At 33.3% G+C, this 20,210-nt stretch overlaps 1 protein-coding gene across 2 annotated transcripts; it reads left to right on the forward strand.

Moving 5' to 3' along the window:
* Positions 1-576: 576 nt before the first annotated feature.
* Positions 577-8,975, forward strand: LOC142613634 (uncharacterized). 2 transcript variants are annotated; one of them, XM_075786070.1, is made up of 14 exons: positions 577-872; positions 956-1,003; positions 1,084-1,144; positions 1,259-1,291; positions 1,872-1,996; positions 2,609-2,743; positions 3,832-3,908; positions 4,032-4,294; positions 5,262-5,318; positions 5,416-5,584; positions 5,801-5,858; positions 5,942-6,027; positions 6,112-6,168; positions 8,518-8,975. In XM_075786070.1, the coding sequence occupies exons 1-14, from the start codon at positions 716-718 to the stop codon at positions 8,611-8,613; spliced, it is 1,422 nt and encodes a 473-aa protein (XP_075642185.1). In that variant the 5' UTR covers positions 577-715; the 3' UTR covers positions 8,614-8,975. The 2 variants fall into 2 exon arrangements, with proteins under 2 accessions (XP_075642185.1, XP_075642186.1); XM_075786071.1 differs by having other exon boundaries at positions 653-872; positions 1,892-1,996.
* Positions 8,976-20,210: the final 11,235 nt, after the last annotated feature.

Raw genomic sequence — 20,210 nt, forward strand, 5'->3', positions numbered from 1 at the left:
GTTTCATATTCAATCATACCGTTTAATGAAAGTCTCTACATTACTAGATTCAGGAAATTAATGAAATGAGAACAATCTTGTAATGTAATCTACAACATTCTTAGTATCATTTAAAAAAAACATTTAGAACATTTAGAGTCCGTTTGGATATCGCTTATTTTGTTAAAAATTGAAAATTGAAAACACTATAACAAAATAATTTTAAAATATGTGAATAGTATCACGAGACCCATTTTTAATGAAAAATGGGTTAAAAAAAAGTTTATAAGTCCTGTAAACAGTGCACGGAACTCACTGACAGGTCTATGTTCACTGTTCACGTGCTTCTCAAAAAAAAAGAAAAAAGAAAAGAGGCGTGAAACGGCAAAGACGAAAATGCAGGGCAGAATAATTTCTACCCAAAAACGCACACTTAATAATAAACTATTTTACGAAAGTTTTGATAACACATTTTTTGAGAGAAATATAAATTATAAAAAAAGAAAAAGTGAGAAAAAAAAAAAGAAAAAAGAAGAAGAAGAAGAAGAAAGAGTATTTGTTAACTTTTTCCAAAAAATAAAAATAGAAAAACTATTGGTCTACGACACCGTTTCACACAGATAGATCCCTTTCCCTTTGAAGTTAAAACTGAAAAAGTAAAAGTTAAGAGTTGGGACTTGCTCCCTCGCCGGAAGTGAGGTCAGGTCAGGGTCCGAGAAGAGAAAGGCAAAAGGAAATGGAAGCCAAAGAGCAAAGCAAGAAGAAGGAGTCATGTTATTGGAATTGGTTGATAGGGTCAGTAGCGTTGAGACTAATACTCATATACTTTTCCAATAACCTCAATCTCGCTTCTCGCCCCGAAATCTCCACTCCGCTCACCAGCCTTCGCCGACGTACTCTCTCTCTCTCTCTCCCTCCCTCTTTCACTGTTAATTCCAATCTTAGATCTTTAATTTACTTAATTTTTGTTTTGCAGTGGCCGAGGGTTACTGGTTGAAGCAGTCATCAATGTCTCCCTATGCAGGTCCTCTATTTTTAATTTCTGTAATTTTCTCTCTTTGGTTTATTTTGATTGTTTGATTTGAGAATTTTTGTTGTTGACAGGATCTATGTACCATGGTTCTCCATTGCTACTATCACTTCTTGGCCCACTCACTGCCAAAAGGTTACCACATTGCCCTTGCTTACACCATTCATTAGCTTTAACTAATTCATCTCTTTTTTTTCATTATTAATTTAATGCATACTTTATTTTTAACTATTTTATTGGATGGTGCAGAATTGAAGGGCAACCTGATCATATTTTGTGCAGGTAACTAACATGTGTCTCTATCTCTCTCTCTCTTTATTTTTTTTTGTTTGCTGTTTGGTTCCTGTATTTATTTTATTATCTTTATATCTCGCGGTATTCGTTTTAAATTTTAATTATCTGAAATTTAGTCATAATTGTCACTCATTTGAAATGAATACATTATGTGTTACATTTTTGAGTGCTTGCATACACAGACGCCTGTGCGCGCACACTGATTTTCAGGGTTTTGGTGCTCTTGGTTTTGCTTACTGGTGTTTTTGTGTTTTGTATTTGCTTTCAAATATGTTAACCAACACCCAAGGATGTAAACTTGGCGCTCATCTATCCTAATTAAATTGGACTGTGTTGCCTGTCAATTAAAGTGGAGCAATATGGTAATTCTATTATGATTGTCAATTACCAACTTGAGCCTTTGCAGTTGTGATTGAAATGTGGGCAGCAAGCATTGACTTCTATCTGACTTGTTTGTTGCATGTACTATTCCAAGCAACTTGGATGTTACTCCCTTTTCTTTGTTCCTTATTTAGCCTATATTTAACATACGATGACGTAGTTAATATCAACACACCTTTGGATACAGTTTGGTTTTTGTGATTGCAGATGTTGCGAGTGCCATGTTCATTCGTGCTACTGGTCGGAATCTTCAGATTGCATATAGTCAGAGTTTGAAATTTCTAGACCTTGTTAAATTATCGGAAAAGTCAGGTAATTATAATAGTAAAAGGGTTTTCCAAAAATTATTTTAGATAAAGAATATTGATACGAGAAGCACACTAGAGAAGAATAGACAATTGAATCAAGCTATTTAACTTACAAACTGTAGGGCAGCAAAAAAAAAAAAGGCACATTTGATAGATTTAGTAACTGAGTTGTTGATGTTGAGAATTGAGATGCCAGATCAAAAATATTTGTGCATTTGACAGATATAATGGTTACCCTATTAACTCATAATTAAGTTTCAACAGTAGTGTTGGCTTAGATATGTCAAAGAGGAAAATTACGTCCAGGGCTGTTGTGTATATGATTTGAGTCGTGTTCAGATGAAATGGTATAGGAAGATATGTGCTAGTGAAGACTTTTGAGTAGAGTATGGTAAAATTTCATCATAATGCGCTGTTTATGTTACTTAGTCCCCATCCACTTGCAATCTCTTTTAAATTGCTGGGAGGATAGAGAAAAGGAAAGAAAATTGGAACCTTCTAAGAAACTTTATTTATTTATTTTTAATGCCATCTATATAAGTGACTATATTCATTCAAATTGCCCCCTTCTCGTCTTTCACAGGCTGATGAACTGCAGTGTTCATGTTGTTTTCAGATATCCTTCCTTCTGGAGATATTGCTGCTCTTGTCTACTTATGGAATCCTTTCACAATATTTGCATGTGTCGGTTTGTCCACATCCCCAGTTGAGAACCTGGCCATCATTTTGTCCCTTTACGGAGCATGCAGACGTAAGATGCTAACAATAGTTGTATTGTACTTAAGTTCCTCATTGTGTGTGTAGTAATTTTTGCTTTCAAGTTTGTTCATGAGAAGTGAAATATATTTCCTCAAATGATCATAATAGTGACCTCAAAGGGAACCACAAACAAACAGACAAAAAAGGAATTAAAAAAGAGAAAAAACCAAATCTCTTCTTGTGGTGATGATCCTAATGTTTTATGTTTTTCATGTTTGTATTTTCTAGTAGTAGCTGATTTATTTTGATTTACGACTTGTGTTGCACTCAAAACATTTTGAGTTTGGTCTTTGCTTAACATTTTTTTATATGCATCTTTTGATATTTGCCTGCATTTTTTGCATTTTGCACTAAAATCATTTATGCTGACTAAAATTAGCTCAAGTAGCAATTTAAATTTGCCTGGCTGGAGATGTCTTTAATTCACTCAAAATCATGTAGGCATTGAATTGATAGGCATTTCCTATGCAAGAGGCTGCCACCTAGGTACTGTTTCTGTGACATGAAGTTATAGAAAATATTATTTTCTTATTACAAAAGGTGTGTCTTACTGTGCTAATGAGCTCTAGCTCAAATGGCAGTGGCACTTCCTCCTCACAATAATGGGGTGGAGGAAAAGGTTGTTGGTTCAAGAGCCTAACTTACCAATAATAATAAAAAGATGAAGAAGTGTCTCTACTTCCTAGTAGTTCATACTGAATGTTTACAATGGTGGAATCATACACACAATTATCACTGGATTGAACTCTCTTATGACTACATAGAATTTTCAATTGCCTCTGGTATTGTAATCCCTACTGAGGAAGTAATGATCAATTGGTTCATCACTTCATTGTAAAGATTTGAGGTGCCATGTCATGTGGTGATTGTACCATGCAAGAACATCCTCACATGCACTAAGTGCATTTTTTTTCATGATAGTATTATTTATTGATTGTCCTTTTATGAAACATCTTCACGATAAATTTTTTTCCTAATGGTATTATTAGCATGACATATAGATGGATGGAGATGTCTTTGAGGCATCTTTCTTTGGAAACTTTTTGCTTGCTTTTAAATGTTGTTTATCTGATGGACCAGGAATAGCTCCTTTGGCAGCTTTTGGATGGGTCATGGCGACACATCTGTCCTTGTATCCTGTGATTCTGATTATTCCGGTATCCCTTTCTTTGCCTTATAGTGTTTGATGGAAACAGTAAAGCCTTTAAAAGACTTATGAACATGTTCTTTAAATTTCCAATACATGCAAATTGGTTCTTTATCATTCAGTTTTGTTCCAGATGATTCTTTTATTAGGATATGGTCCAGATACTCCTCCCAGGAAATTGTTCCTGCAAAGAAAATATTTTGAAGTTGGAGATACTCCCTCAAATGATAGATGTCAGCAAGAGGAAGCAGTTGATCAACCTGAACTCCCATATGTTTTCTCATGGAGACCAGTGATACATTTCTTATTCTGGACTTCTTTGTGGTTGGTCTATGTGTTAGTTCTATGTGGTGTATCTGTTAAGCACTATGGTGGTCTCTGGGAGTTGTTTAAAAGGTATATGTTGTATGGTATAATAATCTTTTTAGGTGCTTTTCATTGTCATATAATCATACTGCCTTGTTTTCGCAGCAAGTAGCTAAGTACAGAGCAGTATGTGCAATTTATTTTACTGTGTTTTTAATGATGCATAGTAGATTATGTAGATGGCACTTGAGGATGTGACTTCTTTTCTGGGTCAAGAATGGAATAGCAGGTGCATTGCTATGGTAGCTGGCAAATCTGAGTTTAATAATGAATCAAGCACTTAACTTGGCTGCTCAAGATATCTCAGAGATGCCTTGCTGATGATGTTATCTTGAGAAATTTCTGGTGTAAATGAGCACAAGTAGTTCTAATTTCTGGTTTATATGCCTCATACTGTTCTTGAGTTGTTTGAGGCTTGGAAATGAAAGTTTGCTTGACATCGTAACATACATGTTTGGAGATTAGTGCCTCATTGCTTGATCTAGTGCATTTGGCGTGAAAGGAATGCTAGAAGCTTTGAGGGCTGTGAACGTTCTTTTCTAGAGATTAAATCTTTTTTCTTGCACACTCTCTTTGAATGGAGTGTAGTCTTTTCTCATTTTTCTTATTCTTCTTTTCCTATTTTTCTTGATCGTTGTACTTTTGGTTCCTAATTTGTGCCCCCATAGTACATCCCAGTGTACTCGGCTTGGCACTTTTTCTATTATTTATAATATTTTTACGTTACTTATCAAAAAAAAAAAAAAAAAAAAACTTAGTGAAGATCATAGAATACTGAGGCAAGAACTGCTGCATAGAAAAATAAAATCATGCACTAGGAGTCTTGTTCATCTATTGTCTGTTGCCTTAAAATTGTGCTATAGACGATTTGTGTACCATAATCTTTTGGCTTCTGTTAAATTGCTTGGGATAGAAGATTTTTGTACCATAAAGATTTTCACTTTATGGTGTAGTATTCTGTCTTAGTTTTCCTTATACGCATTGCTGGTTTTTTCAGAACGTATGGGTTCATGCTCACCGTGCAAGATCTATCTCCTAATATGGGTGTCTTATGGTGAGCCTGAAAATATCTCTAATTTAATGTGGTCTAATTTAATCCTTTCTTTAAGTATTCGGACTTATAAATTCTTTTCTCTGATGTTCTACTGCAGGTATTTCTTTGCAGAAGTTTTTGACTTTTTCAGAAATTTCTTTCTGATAGTTTTCCACGGGAATATTCTATTTATGATACTGCCATTAGCCATACGGCTGAAACACCGCCCATTCTTTCTAGCTTTTGTGTACATTGTGATCTCCTCGATGCTTAAGTCTTATCCTTCTGTGAGTTCTTCCTTATTTGAATTATTTACCAGGATTAAATATTTTTTTGTGTTCAATTTGACGCATAGATATGGGAAACTTTGTTCTTTCAGGACACTTAACAAAAAATGAGGTTACTCAATAGATATGTAATTGTTTTTTTCCTGCTTTTTCTGAATTATGTTAGGAATCTAAATGGCTCTTCCCTTGCCCCTTTTATGTTCAAATTTTGATTAGGTTGGAGATTCAGCTCTGTACTTGGGATTGTTGGGGTTGTTTGTTAATGAACTTGCAGGCAAGTTAGCAGGTTCTCTTTTGTTACTGACCTATTTAGACATGGTTTGGTATCTTTAACTTTCTACACTCCTTGACATGCAGATATGAAATTCTCTTTCTTCCTGTTCTGTGGTTACATCGGGGTTTCTCTCCTTAGCCCTGTGATGCACAACCTATGGATCTGGAGGGTATGGCTCTTTGAAGCTGATCTCAATGTTCAAATGTATAAATATTTTTCTTTTAGATGGTGACTTGTTTAATTGAATTTGCAGGGCACTGGCAATGCGAACTTCTACTTTGCAACTGCAATGGCTTATGCTTGCTTGCAGGTTTGTTTATTTGTAGTGAATTATATTCTTTACTTGATGTAAACCTGATAGTATCTGTAGGAAAGTATAAGATAATTCAGAATCGCAGCTTTACTTATTAAAATCAAAACAGAGTTGCAGTTGTCATGTAGGAAAAAAGCTGACATTTGGTTTATTTCATAATGGTAATTTATAGCGGAGTTGAGCCTTGAGAGGAAGTCAGCCATCAACATCGTGGTTCTATATATCAACCAAGCTTTGAGCAATTAGTTTTTTATTTTTTATAATTCAATAATCACAATGGAGGTGGGGGACATGAACTCTGGATGTCTCTGATAGAAACACTAGGAAGTGTCAGTTGAGCTACATGGCTCTTGGCAACCAAGCTTTGAGCCATTAGTCTTCTAGCAAGATCATGTCTAGAAGTTTTGCAACTTTCCAGCTGACTTTTGACCATTTAATTGTTTATCTATGTCATAGTGAGTTTTAGGCTTTTAGGTGAATCTTCAAATTAAAATTATTGAAGTCTATATTAAGACAATTTTCCACCAAACCAGTTTGGAGGGGAGTTATCCCAATCCACTAAGGCTGTGTTTGGCAATATGTAAAATGTTTTCCAAGTGTAAAATATTTTCAGTTGAAAATATTTTACGTAAAGGAAAACATTTTCTACTGTTTGACTGTGTTGTGGAAATTACATCAGAAAATTATTTCTTGTGTTTGGTCTTGGATGTAATAAATCTATTTTCAGAGAATTTAAGCTCAAGCCAGGCACCACCACCAAGGACAAGCACAACCCATCGCCACCCACACAAAATCCAGATCAGGAAGAGTGAAAAAACCGCCACCACTGCTCCATTGCCACCACCACCACAGAAAATCCATCACCACCCATACAAAACCCACCACCATCATCACAAAACCCATCACCACCCACACAATATCTCGACCACTACCCACACAAAACCCACCAAAACACCACCACCCACACCACACAAAAACCACCAAAACACCACCACCCGCACCACCACAACAACAACAAAATCAGAGATCAAACAAAATGAAAATCAGACACAAAAATAAGTGGGGGTATGGTTCGGGTTAGAGAGAAAAAGTGAGATGAGAGAGAGAAGTCCACTGTGGAGTGGTGTTGCCTGGGGTTTGCTGTGGAGTGAGGGTGAGACCAATCCAGATCGAGAGTGCCGTGAGTGAGTGGAAGAGAGGGTGTGGTTCTTGAGTGAAGGAACTGGATCGGTGACATGCAGTGTCCGATCCGGCCTTGATTGGTTGGAGGGAAGAGAGAGAAGGCAGATCGGCGTGGGCACGGGCTTGACCATGGGTAGCACTCTCCCTAGTTCATTTGGCTTGGTGTGAGTCAGCGAGGAGAGTGGAAATTGGTTGAAGGTAAAATCAATGTGTAAAACAATTTCCGGGTCTAAGGGCCTTAATTTATGGTCAACTGAAATATATTTTCAGTTTGACTGTATGTTCATGTGCACCCAAACACACTCAAGGGTGTGAAATATTTTCCATATTTCCTTTTCACCCAAAACAAACACAGCCCAAGTGGCAATGAAGTGAGCATCCACATGCTTTGAGGAAAATCTGTCCTTAGAAGAAATTAATTTCAAATAAGTTGAAATTATGTTGATTTAATCTTCAGAATTCAAATATCAGGCACCTACATGGGATTGAACCCATAAACTCACTCTCCACCCCTTACTTATGTGGGGAGGTTAGGAGATCCATTTGGTCAAAGGGCCGTTAGCAAAATTATCAAGTTAGTGTTGTTATGAGTTCTACACGTCAAAGTTCTTGACTGCTTTTGCCTTGAATTTTTCAAGAAACCTAAGCTGTTCTGTTGCTATTTGACTCCAAACAGAAGATAGCTAATGAAATAATCTCTTAATCATGGAATGGAGACGCCAAAGGGCTGAGCATCAAAGTTGATGATTACTCTGTCCCAATTCATTATGGGTGTACAAATCCTTCTTTCCCCCTCAAGACTTGCAAATATACGTCAAACTTACCGACGCCTAGATTAGTTGTAGGAACAATAAAGGTCAATAAAAAATGTAAATTGATGGATGGTGCACGTAAACCGTACTTTACTCTCATATCTGCTTCAATTTTAAAATTTGAGGATTGTTGATCGAAAGAAAGAACTAAAGCATTTGCCTACAAATTTATTTATTTATTTTTTTAAGCATTTGGGTACAGCTCAAGTAAAATGTGCCACTCCTGTTGAATATAGTAAAACCTGCTTAGGATATGAAATTTGAATAAATTAATGCCTGATTCTCAAGAGTTATCCATAAAACACTTTGGTTCATTCTTCTCTAATAATGAATGTTCTGGGGTTCTCTGCAGATTATTTTGGTGGTCGAGAGTGTAAGTGCCATGCTCAATCATGACAGGAAGCTGAGAAAGCTATCTGCAACAAAGGTGCTGGATGGTAAAACTTAAGCACTTCTTGCCACTGCATGCGTATCTCTGGTCACTTGGTATTGGTGCTTGGAGTTCTAGAGCCACAAAAATTGCAGTGGTATAGCTGCAATGGCCTTCCTTGTTTTATACTCACAAAGATGCAATTGCAAAGCACTCTTCTGATGGATCGGGCAGTATAGACATTCTTTTAAATCAGATTTTGGATGTGTAAGATTATTGTAGTCTGTAAAATGATATTTTTTACAAGAGAAGTAGATACATATTTTTACTCCATATATATTTTTTCTTCCACTGTAAAATGAAACTTTGTTTTATTTACAAAAGAAGTAGATAGTTGATGGACCATCAATATTCCTGGCCTTATTGATGGTGTTGTGTTATTGGATTCTTGTTCAAATTAGGCCATTCTTGAACACCAGTAATTCATGAAAAGTTGAGTTTCTGTGTGGAGATGACAATTGACCAGAAAGAATGCTAGTTTTTTTTTTTTTAATAAAAAAATATTTTTATCCTTTATTCTATTTTATTTAATATTCCAAAAAGGTACGGGGTGTTTAGTCTTTGGAAGTCCTTGTTTGGATGTGATTGTAACACTTGTTGATGAACAGTAGTAAGGGTTGCTCGTGCAAGGCACGCCCTGCCCTTAAGTGAGAAAATTTAAGATATAATTTTTTTTGAAGTAATATCAAACTATGTATTTAAATTTAGAATAGTTATTTAATATATGACTATCTATTTAGGATGATAATTTTTTAGGAGAATGTATTTGATATCAAATGATACCATGTCAGCGATATCAAAATCTAATAAGTGTGAGATATATCAGTAAAAAATAACTAACCTACTAACAATTGAAACACATGTGTTAGTAGATAGTTATTTTTGCATATATGTTTCTCGTTTATTAGATTTTGATATGAATGACATGGTATTATTTGATACAAAATACTTTTTCATTTCTTAAAACCTATTTACTAAAGATAGTATCTACTCACAAAAAAAGAAAAGAAAAATTTACTAAGAATGATAACAAATACCGTCATCTTCCAATAATTAACAACTAAGTTTTGATAAAACATTGTCATAGTACTTAAATTTTCTCAATAAATGATGATATATGCTACAATTGAAACTCTCATCAAATTAAATACCTACAACCATTTGCAATGAATATTTTGTTATTCATAGTTCCTTCTTTATCATTTTATTTTATGAGCCTAACTACGATGCTTAGCTTACTTAATCTTTAATGAACACATCTTTAAAAAAGAAAAAAAAAAAAAAAAACAAAAAACAAAAGACATATGTCATTGAAGTTTCTATTAGATAAAATTATAAATCCAGAAAATTTAAATTACTAATAAATTAGTGTTATAGAGATAAAAGGTCCAAGATGCGTTTTTGGGCCATGGGCTTAGTCCGATGATGTTTACCTATCCGAGAACGGATTGATGGTAATAAGGATGTTAAACTTAGAGACCCACAAGCAAATGTGGCGGAAGAAATTGATGGAAGTAATCCGAGGAAGGGTATCTTCTCGACTAAGTGAAGTAAGGGTCAGATGGTACGTCATGTTGACTAGAATGATATTTTAGGAGGTTTTGTGGATGTAGATATATTTCACAGGGGCACAGAGAGCAAGAACAATTGAGAAATATCTTAGAGGAAGCTGCTACCACCGCATTGAATTCTCTGTACCTAAGTCTCTGGCCGCATTAATAAGGAAGTTATATCTGAACAGTGATTTTTAGCCTTACAACTATTACCTAAAGACTTCAAGAAGGTGTTGACGGGACAAGTATCAAGGGGAGCAGTCTAGATCTACACGTGGAGAGTAAAAATGAAGGAGAAAAAAGAAGAATAAGAAGGAAGAAGGTCCCGGAGAAGTGGGGGATTAGAGAGAGGAAGAGAAAACACTGTAGACTGGATATTTGTAATTAATCTTTAAGAGATAAGAAATATAAGAATCTGTTCCTCGGCTTGAGTTCGAGGACAAGTTTCATCATATAAATCCATCCATCATTATCATTTTGTAATCTTGGGCCATTGTTGTTACCGTTTAAACTCATTAGAAACAAGATTTCTGGTCCACTCTCTATAAATTTATTGTATTGGGCTCTTTGGGCCTATACCTTTCCTCTTGGTGAGCTTAGGTACAAATTGCGACCTTACAAGTGTTTTCTAGGTAACAAATATAATATCATACATTACCATTTTTACTTTCTAAGTATGACTAACACATAAAACTCAAAGAGCAAGACTTAGGTACAGAATTTAGGTGTTTCTCTTAAAATTCTGCCATGTGACTTTTTTCTCATTGATGGAAGTGTATTTTTTAAGTTAAGTAACAACATGATAAAATCTTAAGAGGGGAACCTAAAAAACAGCACGTAAGATACTGTACATAAATTTTGTCCAAACTCAAAATATACGAAGAAAATTTTTGGGACATTAAAATTTAATGAGTCATTTTAGTTATTTCACAATGAAATATTCTAGGAATCATAAAATTTTCTTAGGGTTTAACTAAGAGAGTAATAGTAGGGACTATATACTTATCTACAAAATATAGAGGAGAAAATTATTCAACTTTAAAATTGGAGGGGATGAAACTACCCAAAGGAAAGTACTTTTTTCCATAATTCTTTTTTGTTGGTCAAACTATGTGTTTTTTACTTTAAGCAATATGTTAAAAAAAAAATGTTAGCCTAAGAAAACTATTCATAAAATTATGAATTTTGGCTCAACAAATTGGCTATAAAAAAAAAAAAAAGTCAAAAACACAATAAATGTCACGATATTTTTTCAATGCCTTTATTTTAACTATGGTGGGTCTTGGTATGATATTTTATGATTTTATTTTAAAGTAATGCTACATCCACAATATTTTCACAACAAATTCTAAGTGGTAAATTATTATTGGTTTTTAATTGGGACAACCACTTTAAACTATGCATTAAAAAAAAAAAAAAACAAACAAAAAACCAACAAAAGAAAATTGTGCATAAAACAGTGAATTTTTACTCACCAAATTTGACTAAACCAAAAAAGAAGTCTAAGAACACAACAAATTATCACAATGTTATCACAATACCTTTATTTCCAGCCATAGTAAGTTTCATAATAAATGCTAGTTGGCAAGTTGTTACTGATTTTAAAATGGATCTACGACTGACATCATTTTTTATCTATCAATAGTGACTTACCTATGTTTGTTATGAAATTAATGTGAAAATGTTGTGGACTAACATTTTTTTTATTTGATCTATATAAGAAACTGGGATCTCAATAATTGTGAAAATATTGTGATAATAACAAATGTTACAACTTTCACAAAACATTTATTTTTAGTTGTGGTTGGTCATAATATCATATTTTATTATATTCTTTCGACCCATAAGAAGTTGACACTTCAAGAATTGTGAAAATATTGTGAAATTTGTTGTGTTAGTATAACAATATATATTAAAGAGCACAAACTGATACTGGAAAAAAAAAAAGAAAAAAAAAAAGATGAACGGTACATATTGAACAAACCAAAAAGTACTGTAACTTTTATACATTCACCCAACAAGTATTACAATATTTTCACAAAAAATTTATTATTAGTTGTTGTTGGTCACAGTCTCATATTTTATTATTTCGATCTATAAGAAATTGACACCTCAATAATTGTGAAACTTGGTGTGTCAGTATAACAATATATATGTTAGCTCATATAAATATTTAAAAGAAAAAAAGCACAAACGGAACTGATGATCGAAAAGAAGAAAAAAAAAAAGCATTATAGCTATAGTGCCAATTAAACAAACCAAAGTGGCACTGTTTGCATATTGGAGCTTTTTATATATAAAAATATTGTGAAATTTTCTGTATAACAATATATATGCCAGCTCATATAAATATTTAAAAGGAAAAAAAGAAAAAGGAAAAGCACAAACGGAACAGATGACTGAAAAGAAAAAAGGGGGAAAAAAAAATACTGTAGCTACTGTAGCTATAGTACCAATTGAACAAACCAAAGTGGCACTATTTGCACATTGGCATTTTTTTATATATAGACTAGTTAGGGCAGTATGTACTTGCCATGAAAATAGAGTAGCGATTAAGATCTAGATTTTATTTGTCTCACAAAACAAATATATAAATCATTTGATTTTTAAAATATAGATTTACATTAATCAAAAGAGACATTAATTTCAATAATTTTAATAATTATATCATAAAAAATTAATCTCATTTGTATAAGAATTTTGATCAACCACAAAGTTGGGTAGCTATTTAACATATAAATATCTATTTTATTATAATAGTTTTTTAGTACCTATTTGTTAAAGGCAATATATCCACTTACTAGAAACTTCTAAGAATGATAACGAATATCATCTTCCAACAATAAATAATAAACAGTTGACTACACCTACAAAATTTTTTCTAAAAACACAACAAAATGACACAACATTTTCGTAATACATTTACAATTTTGTTATATTTTATTTTAACTTATAAAGAATTGACAACTCAGCAGTTTTGAAAATATTGTGACGATAACGAGATGTCTTAACGTTTTCACAAAAAAAATGTTATGTCCATGACATTTTCACAACACATCTTAAGTATTAGGTTGCTACATGTTATTATTGGTAGAAAAAAAAAGTAGTTTCATTGGTAACTTTAGATTAGAACCAATAACACTTTGCCACCTATGATTTGTAATGAAATTGTTGTGAAAAATATTGTGAATGTAGCACTTCTTTTTTTATAATATCTTTATTTTTAGTTGTAGTTGGTTCCAGTATGATATTTTATTATTTTATTTCAACATATAAGGAATTAACACGGTCCTCAACAATTGTAAAAATATTGTACCAATTTGTTATGTTAACATTTTATTATAATGTGAAATAGTGCAAATCGGACAAACAAAAAATAATGTAGCAAATCTACTGCAGCTTTACACATTCACAAAGACAAAAAAACCGGCCAGTGAAACAGTGAAAATTGAACAAACTAAAACCACTGTAGCAAAGCTAATGTACTTTTTCCCATTCACTCTTTTTTTTTTTACATAGATTTTGACCCCATAAAGAATTGACATATGTGTCACAACATTTTCACAATATCTCTATGTATTCATTATACTTACAATGTAAATTTATATTGTAGACACATAAAATTGGCAAATTTTGTACACATTTGCAAAATTTATATAATATTTACCTTTATATTTTTTTTTTTGTAAATGTGTATAATATTTGTTACTTTTTATATATCTACAATTTAAGCTTACAAAGTAAACATATAAAGATCCTTAAAAATACAAAAACAAAAACAAAGCTCAAACTAACCTGGGGTACTTGAAGGGGAAAAAAGAAAAGAAAAAGGATAGCTCACTAATTGAATAAACTAAAGACACTATTCATGAGCCTATTGACTCTTATTATAATGTGAAACAGTGCGAATTAGACAAACAAAAAATAACGTAGCAAATCTACTACAGTTTTATGCATTCCAAAAAAAAAAAAAAAAAACCAGTGAAATAGTGAAAATTAAACAAACCAAGACTATTGTAGCAAAACTACTGTAACTTTTCTCATTCACTTTTTTTTATATATATAAATTTTAACCCAAAAAGAATTGACACATACGTCACAACATTTTCACAATATCTCTATTTATACATTGGCAAATTGTGTACATATTTGCAAAATTTGTATAATATTTACTTTTTTTTTTGTTTTGTTTTTTGCAAATGTGTATAATATTTACCATTTTTTGCATGTCTACATCATAAGCCTACAAAGTAAACATATAAAAATCCTTAAAAACAAAAAAACAAAAACAAGAATCAAACTAAACTGGGGTACTTGAAAGAAAAGGACAACTCACCTATTGAATAAACCAAAGATACTGTTTATTGCCCATTGACGCTTTTTATATATAGACTAGTAAGGGTTGCACGTGCAAGGCACGTGCTGCCCCTTAAGCAAGAAAATTTAAGATAGGATTGTTTTTCGAAGTAGTATCAAACCATGTATTTAATTTAGAATAGTTATTTAATATATGACTATCTATTTAATATGATAATTTATTAGGAGAAGGTATTTGGTATTAAATGATACCATGTCAGCGGTATCAAAATCAAATAAGTGTGAGACATGTCAGTAAAAAATAACTAACCTACTAATAATTGAAAGACATGTGTTAGTGGGTAGTTATTTTTACACACGTCTCTCGGTTATTGGATTTTGATGTGGATGATGTGGTATCATTTGATACAAAATACTTTTTAATTTCTTAGAAACTATTTACTAAAGATAGTATCTACTCACAAAAAAATTCAACTAATTAAGAGTGATAACAAATGTCATCATCTTCCAACAATAAACAACTAAGTTTTGATAAAATATTGTGATAATATTTAAATTTTCGCAATAAATAATGACATATGCTACAATTGAAACTCTTCATCAAATTAAATATTTACAACTATTTGCAATGAATATTTTGGTTATTCATACTTCCTTCTTTATCATTTTATTTATTGAGCCTAACTACAATGCTTAGCTTACTTAATTTTTAGGGATAATTACAATAAATCCACCTGTGGTATGACCCATTTTCACTTTGCCTACTTGTGGTTCAATCATTTACACTTTGCCCACCTGAACTTTAATCCGTTACCCATCCGTTTCCCACCTCTGTTAAAATTAGGGGTAAAAATATATTTTATCTTCACTTTTATGTCTCTCTCCTCTAAAAACAAAAAATAACAAAAAAAAAAACTCAAACAAACAAGATCAAAGAGGGGGGTTTTGTAGCTTGGATTCAAGAACACACTTGCTTTTGGTATGAACAATCTTGAGCCAATCAATCCAAATAAAATTTTCATATTCGCATAAATCATAAAAAACATTTACAAAAATCCTACACTTGAAAGTGCTCTACTCTAATTTCACAAAAACCCTTTCAGACTATTTCAGTTATTTACAAAAATCATACACGGCTTTACCTTAGTTCTCTCTCAAATCTCAAACCAAAACCAAAGCAAACCCGTCTTCAAAACCTAGACCCACCACACCTAGCAACACAAACACAGACCCACTACACCCACAACAAAGAAAATAAGATAGCAGAGAGAGAGAGGCGGATAGAAGTCACAATTAGAGCCAAACTCAACGCGAAGGAGCCCATGGCCAAAGCTAGAACTTGCACTACTGCAATATTCGTTTGTCATTGCTCCGTTCACCGCCACCATTGCTTTGGTTCCTTGCTGCTACATTGGTCCGATTCGTTCGTCTTCCTCGACTAGTCGCTCACACTCACCCAAGCTCTCTATTCGGTCAGCCATCTTTGTTCCTTCTCGCCGACCCATATCTCTCTTAGTCACCCTCTCACCAAGCCATCTTGCCCACAACGCAATCTTTGAACTCGACAGAGAGGAACGAAATTGAAATTGAAATTTTTGCTGCTGCCACCAACTACGACGACGTTGTTTTTGGTTGATGGTGGATTGTGGATGATGCCATGAGTGGGTTGGGTTTGAAGAGAGGGAGAAGTTAGAGAGATAGAGATGAAGAGGGAGAAAAAATAATAAATAAATGAAGGAGCTGGGTCCGGAAGCTATTAGATTTTATTATTATTTATATTTGATTTGTATTCCTCCAATTTATTCTCCTAGAAGTTCTTCAGCAATCAAAAATCCTAACTTTTTTATTCTTGTTATATTTGTTTTTGCCTAAAAATATGTTTTTCTAACGGCAATACAATACAATACAATACATCACTATTTTTACTTTTTAAGTATGACTAACACATAAAACTCAAAATATACAAAGAAAAATTTTGGAACATTAAAATTTAGTGAGGCATTTTAGATATTGCGCAATAAAATATTTTAGGAATCATAAGATTTTGTTAGGGTTTAACTAAGAGAGTAACAGCAGGGACTATATACTTGTCTACAAAATATAAATGTGGAAATTATTCAACTTTATTGTTGGGGGATGAAACTACCCCAAACATAAATGGGGAAAGTACTTTTTTCCATAATTCTTTTTTGTTGGTAAAACTGTATTTTTTACTTTAAAAAATGTGTTAAAAAAAAGTCAGCTCAAAAAAACTGTACGTAAAACTATGAATTTTACTCAACAAATTGGCTAAAAAATAAAAGTCAGGAACATAATAAATGTCGCGATATATTCTCAATACCTTTATTTTAGCTATGGTGGGTCCTGGTATGATATTTTATAATTTTATTTTAGAGTAATACCACATCCACAATATTTTCACAACAAATCCTAGGTGGTAAATTTTTATTGGGTTTTAATTGGGACAAGCACTTTAAACTATGCATTAAAAAGAAAAAAAACAAAAAACCAACAGAAGAAATTTGTGCGTGAAACAGTGAATTTATGCTCACCAAATTTGACTAAACCAAAAAACAAGGCTTAGGAACACAACAAAATGTCACAAAATTTTCACAATACCTTTATTTTCAGTCGTGGTAAGTTTCAGTCTGATATATTATTATTTATTTTTATAGAAATGTTATCCCCATAATATTTTCATAACAAATTCTAAATGGTAAGTTGTTACTGATTTTAAAATGGATCCACAACTGATATCACTTTTTTTATCCATCAATAGTAGCTTACCTATGATTTGTTGTGAAATTAATGATAAAATGTTGTGGACTTAGCATTTTTTTATTTGATCTATAAGAAATTGAGATCTCAACAATTGTGAAAATATTGTGATAACAACAAGTGTTATAACATTTTCTCAATACATTTATTTTTAGTTATAGTTGGTCACAATCTTATATTTTATTATTTTATTTCGATTGGTAAGAAATTGACATCTCAATAATTATGAAAATATTGTAAAATTTGTTATATCAGTATAACAATATATGTCAGCTCATATAAATATTCAAAAGAAAAAAGAAAAAACAGAAACCGATTATTGAAAGAGGGGAAAAAAAAAAAAACAATTAAACAAACCAAAAGAGCACGGTAACTACAGTACATCAGCACATTTGCGCTTTTTATGCATAGAGAAATGTTTAGAGGGGACAGAGATGGGGAGGATATATGGGATTCATGGGAAGCCACATTAGCTCTGTCAGGTGGGGTTCGGTTATGATAATCTTAATCCTATTAAGGTCCAATAGCGTCAGTTGGTGGGCTACTTTGTTTTACTATTTACAAATAGGATGTCAAAACTCAAAGAAGAAGCAGTGTGATGGTTCAGGGCAGAAGTTAGATCAGAAGTCAGAGGAGAAGCAATGCGATGGTTCAGAGCAGAAGTCAGAATTAGAACATAGTGGTTAAACGACTTGTATTTTGTACATAGCATAAAACTGTAAGTAGTTTTAATTCATTGTACATAGTTTTAGTGTTGCACGTGAGAGAGCACGTGGAAATTAGTTAGAGTGTTAGTTACTTAGCTAAGTTAGTTACTGTAGAAACTAATTCTCTGTTTTGTATATAAAGGACCTGATGTGTAACAGTAAGCTTAATGAAAATCAGTTTCTTCATTTCAACAAAATCTCATATGGTATCAGAGCTTTTATTTTCTCTAGAAAATTCCCAAATTTTAGGGTTTTGTTCTTAGAAGCTTGGAGCTCCTTCAATGGCTTTCTGATTCGTTTTTCTTCTTCTTGATTCAACTCGTTTTCACCATTGTTGGTTGATCTTCGTTTTTTATTCTTTCTGATTCGTTTCTTCTTCTTGATTCAACTTAGTTTTTTTTTTGTTCTTGATCTTCATAGAAATCTTACTCTGAGGTTCTTGAAGTTTCTGTAACCAAATTCAAGCTTTCCTTGAACTTCAATGGCTTCCACAGTTTCTGCATCAAATCCTTCTTCTTCCTCAACTGAGCAAGATCCAGCGCTGGTAGAGGATGTTCGTAATCCTCTGTATCTTCATCATGCTGAAAGCCCTGGAGCTATGCTCGTATCAGAGGTCTTGAATGGTGAAAATTACCACGCTTGGGCTCGATCAATGAAGAAGGCCTTAATAGCAAAGAATAAGTTTGGTTTTGTTGATGGCACGATCACTCTGTCTTCTCCATTGTTGAAGACACCAGCAGCTGTTGATGCTTGGATTCGTTGTGACAATATGGTTGGTTCATGGTTGATGAAAGCAGTTTCACCACAGATCAGAGTAAGCATTACCTATAGAGACACAGCCTTAGAAATCTGGAATGATCTCAGAGACACGCACTCTCAAGGTAATGGACCTAGGATTTTTGAGTTGCAGAAGGATGTTGCTTCAATCAATCAAGGTGATTCCTCAATTACTGCTTATTTCACTCAATTAAAGATGTATTGGGATCAACTCAAGAATTTCAGACCGGCTTTAACCTGTTCCTGTGGAAAATGTACTTGTAATCTTTCACAAAGAATTGAGAGTGCTCATTTTCAAGACTCAGTGATGCAATTTTTAATGGGACTCAATGATTCCTATTCTCAGATCAAAGGACAAATTTTGTTAATGGAACCACTTCCATCCATTAACAAAGTTTATTCCTTGTTGATTCAAGAAGAAAGGCAGAGACGTGTGGGAAGTTCTAACAATCACATTGAGTCTACTGCACTTGCTGTGAAAGGTTTTAATTCCACTACTGCTCCTTCTGGAAGTAAGAATTTCAAGAGCAAGGATAGGCCTATGTGCACCCATTGTGGGAAGCTTGGTCACACTGTGGAAAAATGCTTCAAACTGCATGGGTTTCCACCTGGATTCAAGTTTAAAGGGAAGACTCCAATGGTGAATCAAGTAGGAATTCAAGAAGATATTGTAGAGATCAATCAACCAGTCACCAATAGTAATCAATTCCCTTTCACTAAAGAACAATGTCAGCAATTTTTGGCTATGTTGGGTAATCAGATGCAAGCTGCTCAATTCAATATGGGCAATAAGGAGGTTCATATGGCTAGTAGTGTCATCAAGCCTTCTTCAGATCCTCAGCCATCACAAGCAAAGTCTAGTGATGTTTTCAACATGGCAGGTATGGCTTCTTTTAAAGGTTGTAATTTGAAGCATTCTGTGTTTTCTGCTCAAGTAGTGAATAAGAAAGCTTTTAATGGAGATACTTGGGTCATTGACACTGGGGCAACAGACCATATTGTGCATTCTGTTCATTTATTCACAAATTTTACTGCCATTAGTAGTAATGTTGAACTTCCAAATGGTGAAACAGCTGTGGTAACTCATATAGGTTCTATTTCCCTTTCAGATACCTTAATTCTTCATAATGTTCTTTGTGTTCCTTCCTTTTCTTTTAACCTTTTGTCAGTCAGTCAGCTCACAAATTTTTCTTCTTGTTGTCTCATTTTCTTGGCAAATCTTTGTTTCATACAGGACCTTATTTGCTGGAGGACGATTGGTGTGGGTGAAGTCCATGATGGGTTGTATTTGTTGCAGCACAGCCCTGATGCTTCTACCTCTCCAATCAACTCTGGTTCATTCTCATCATTCCAATCCCTTTTTAATTCAGTTTTCAAGTCTGTTCAGAATAAGTCACAATCTCATGTAATCAATAATGTTGTTGTACCTTCTTCCTTATGGCATCTTAGGTTAGGACATCCCTCTGATGCAAAACTTTCATCT

The sequence above is a fragment of the Castanea sativa genome, chromosome 10 (assembly GCF_040712315.1).
Source record: "Castanea sativa cultivar Marrone di Chiusa Pesio chromosome 10, ASM4071231v1".
NCBI classification, from domain to species: domain Eukaryota; kingdom Viridiplantae; phylum Streptophyta; class Magnoliopsida; order Fagales; family Fagaceae; genus Castanea; species Castanea sativa.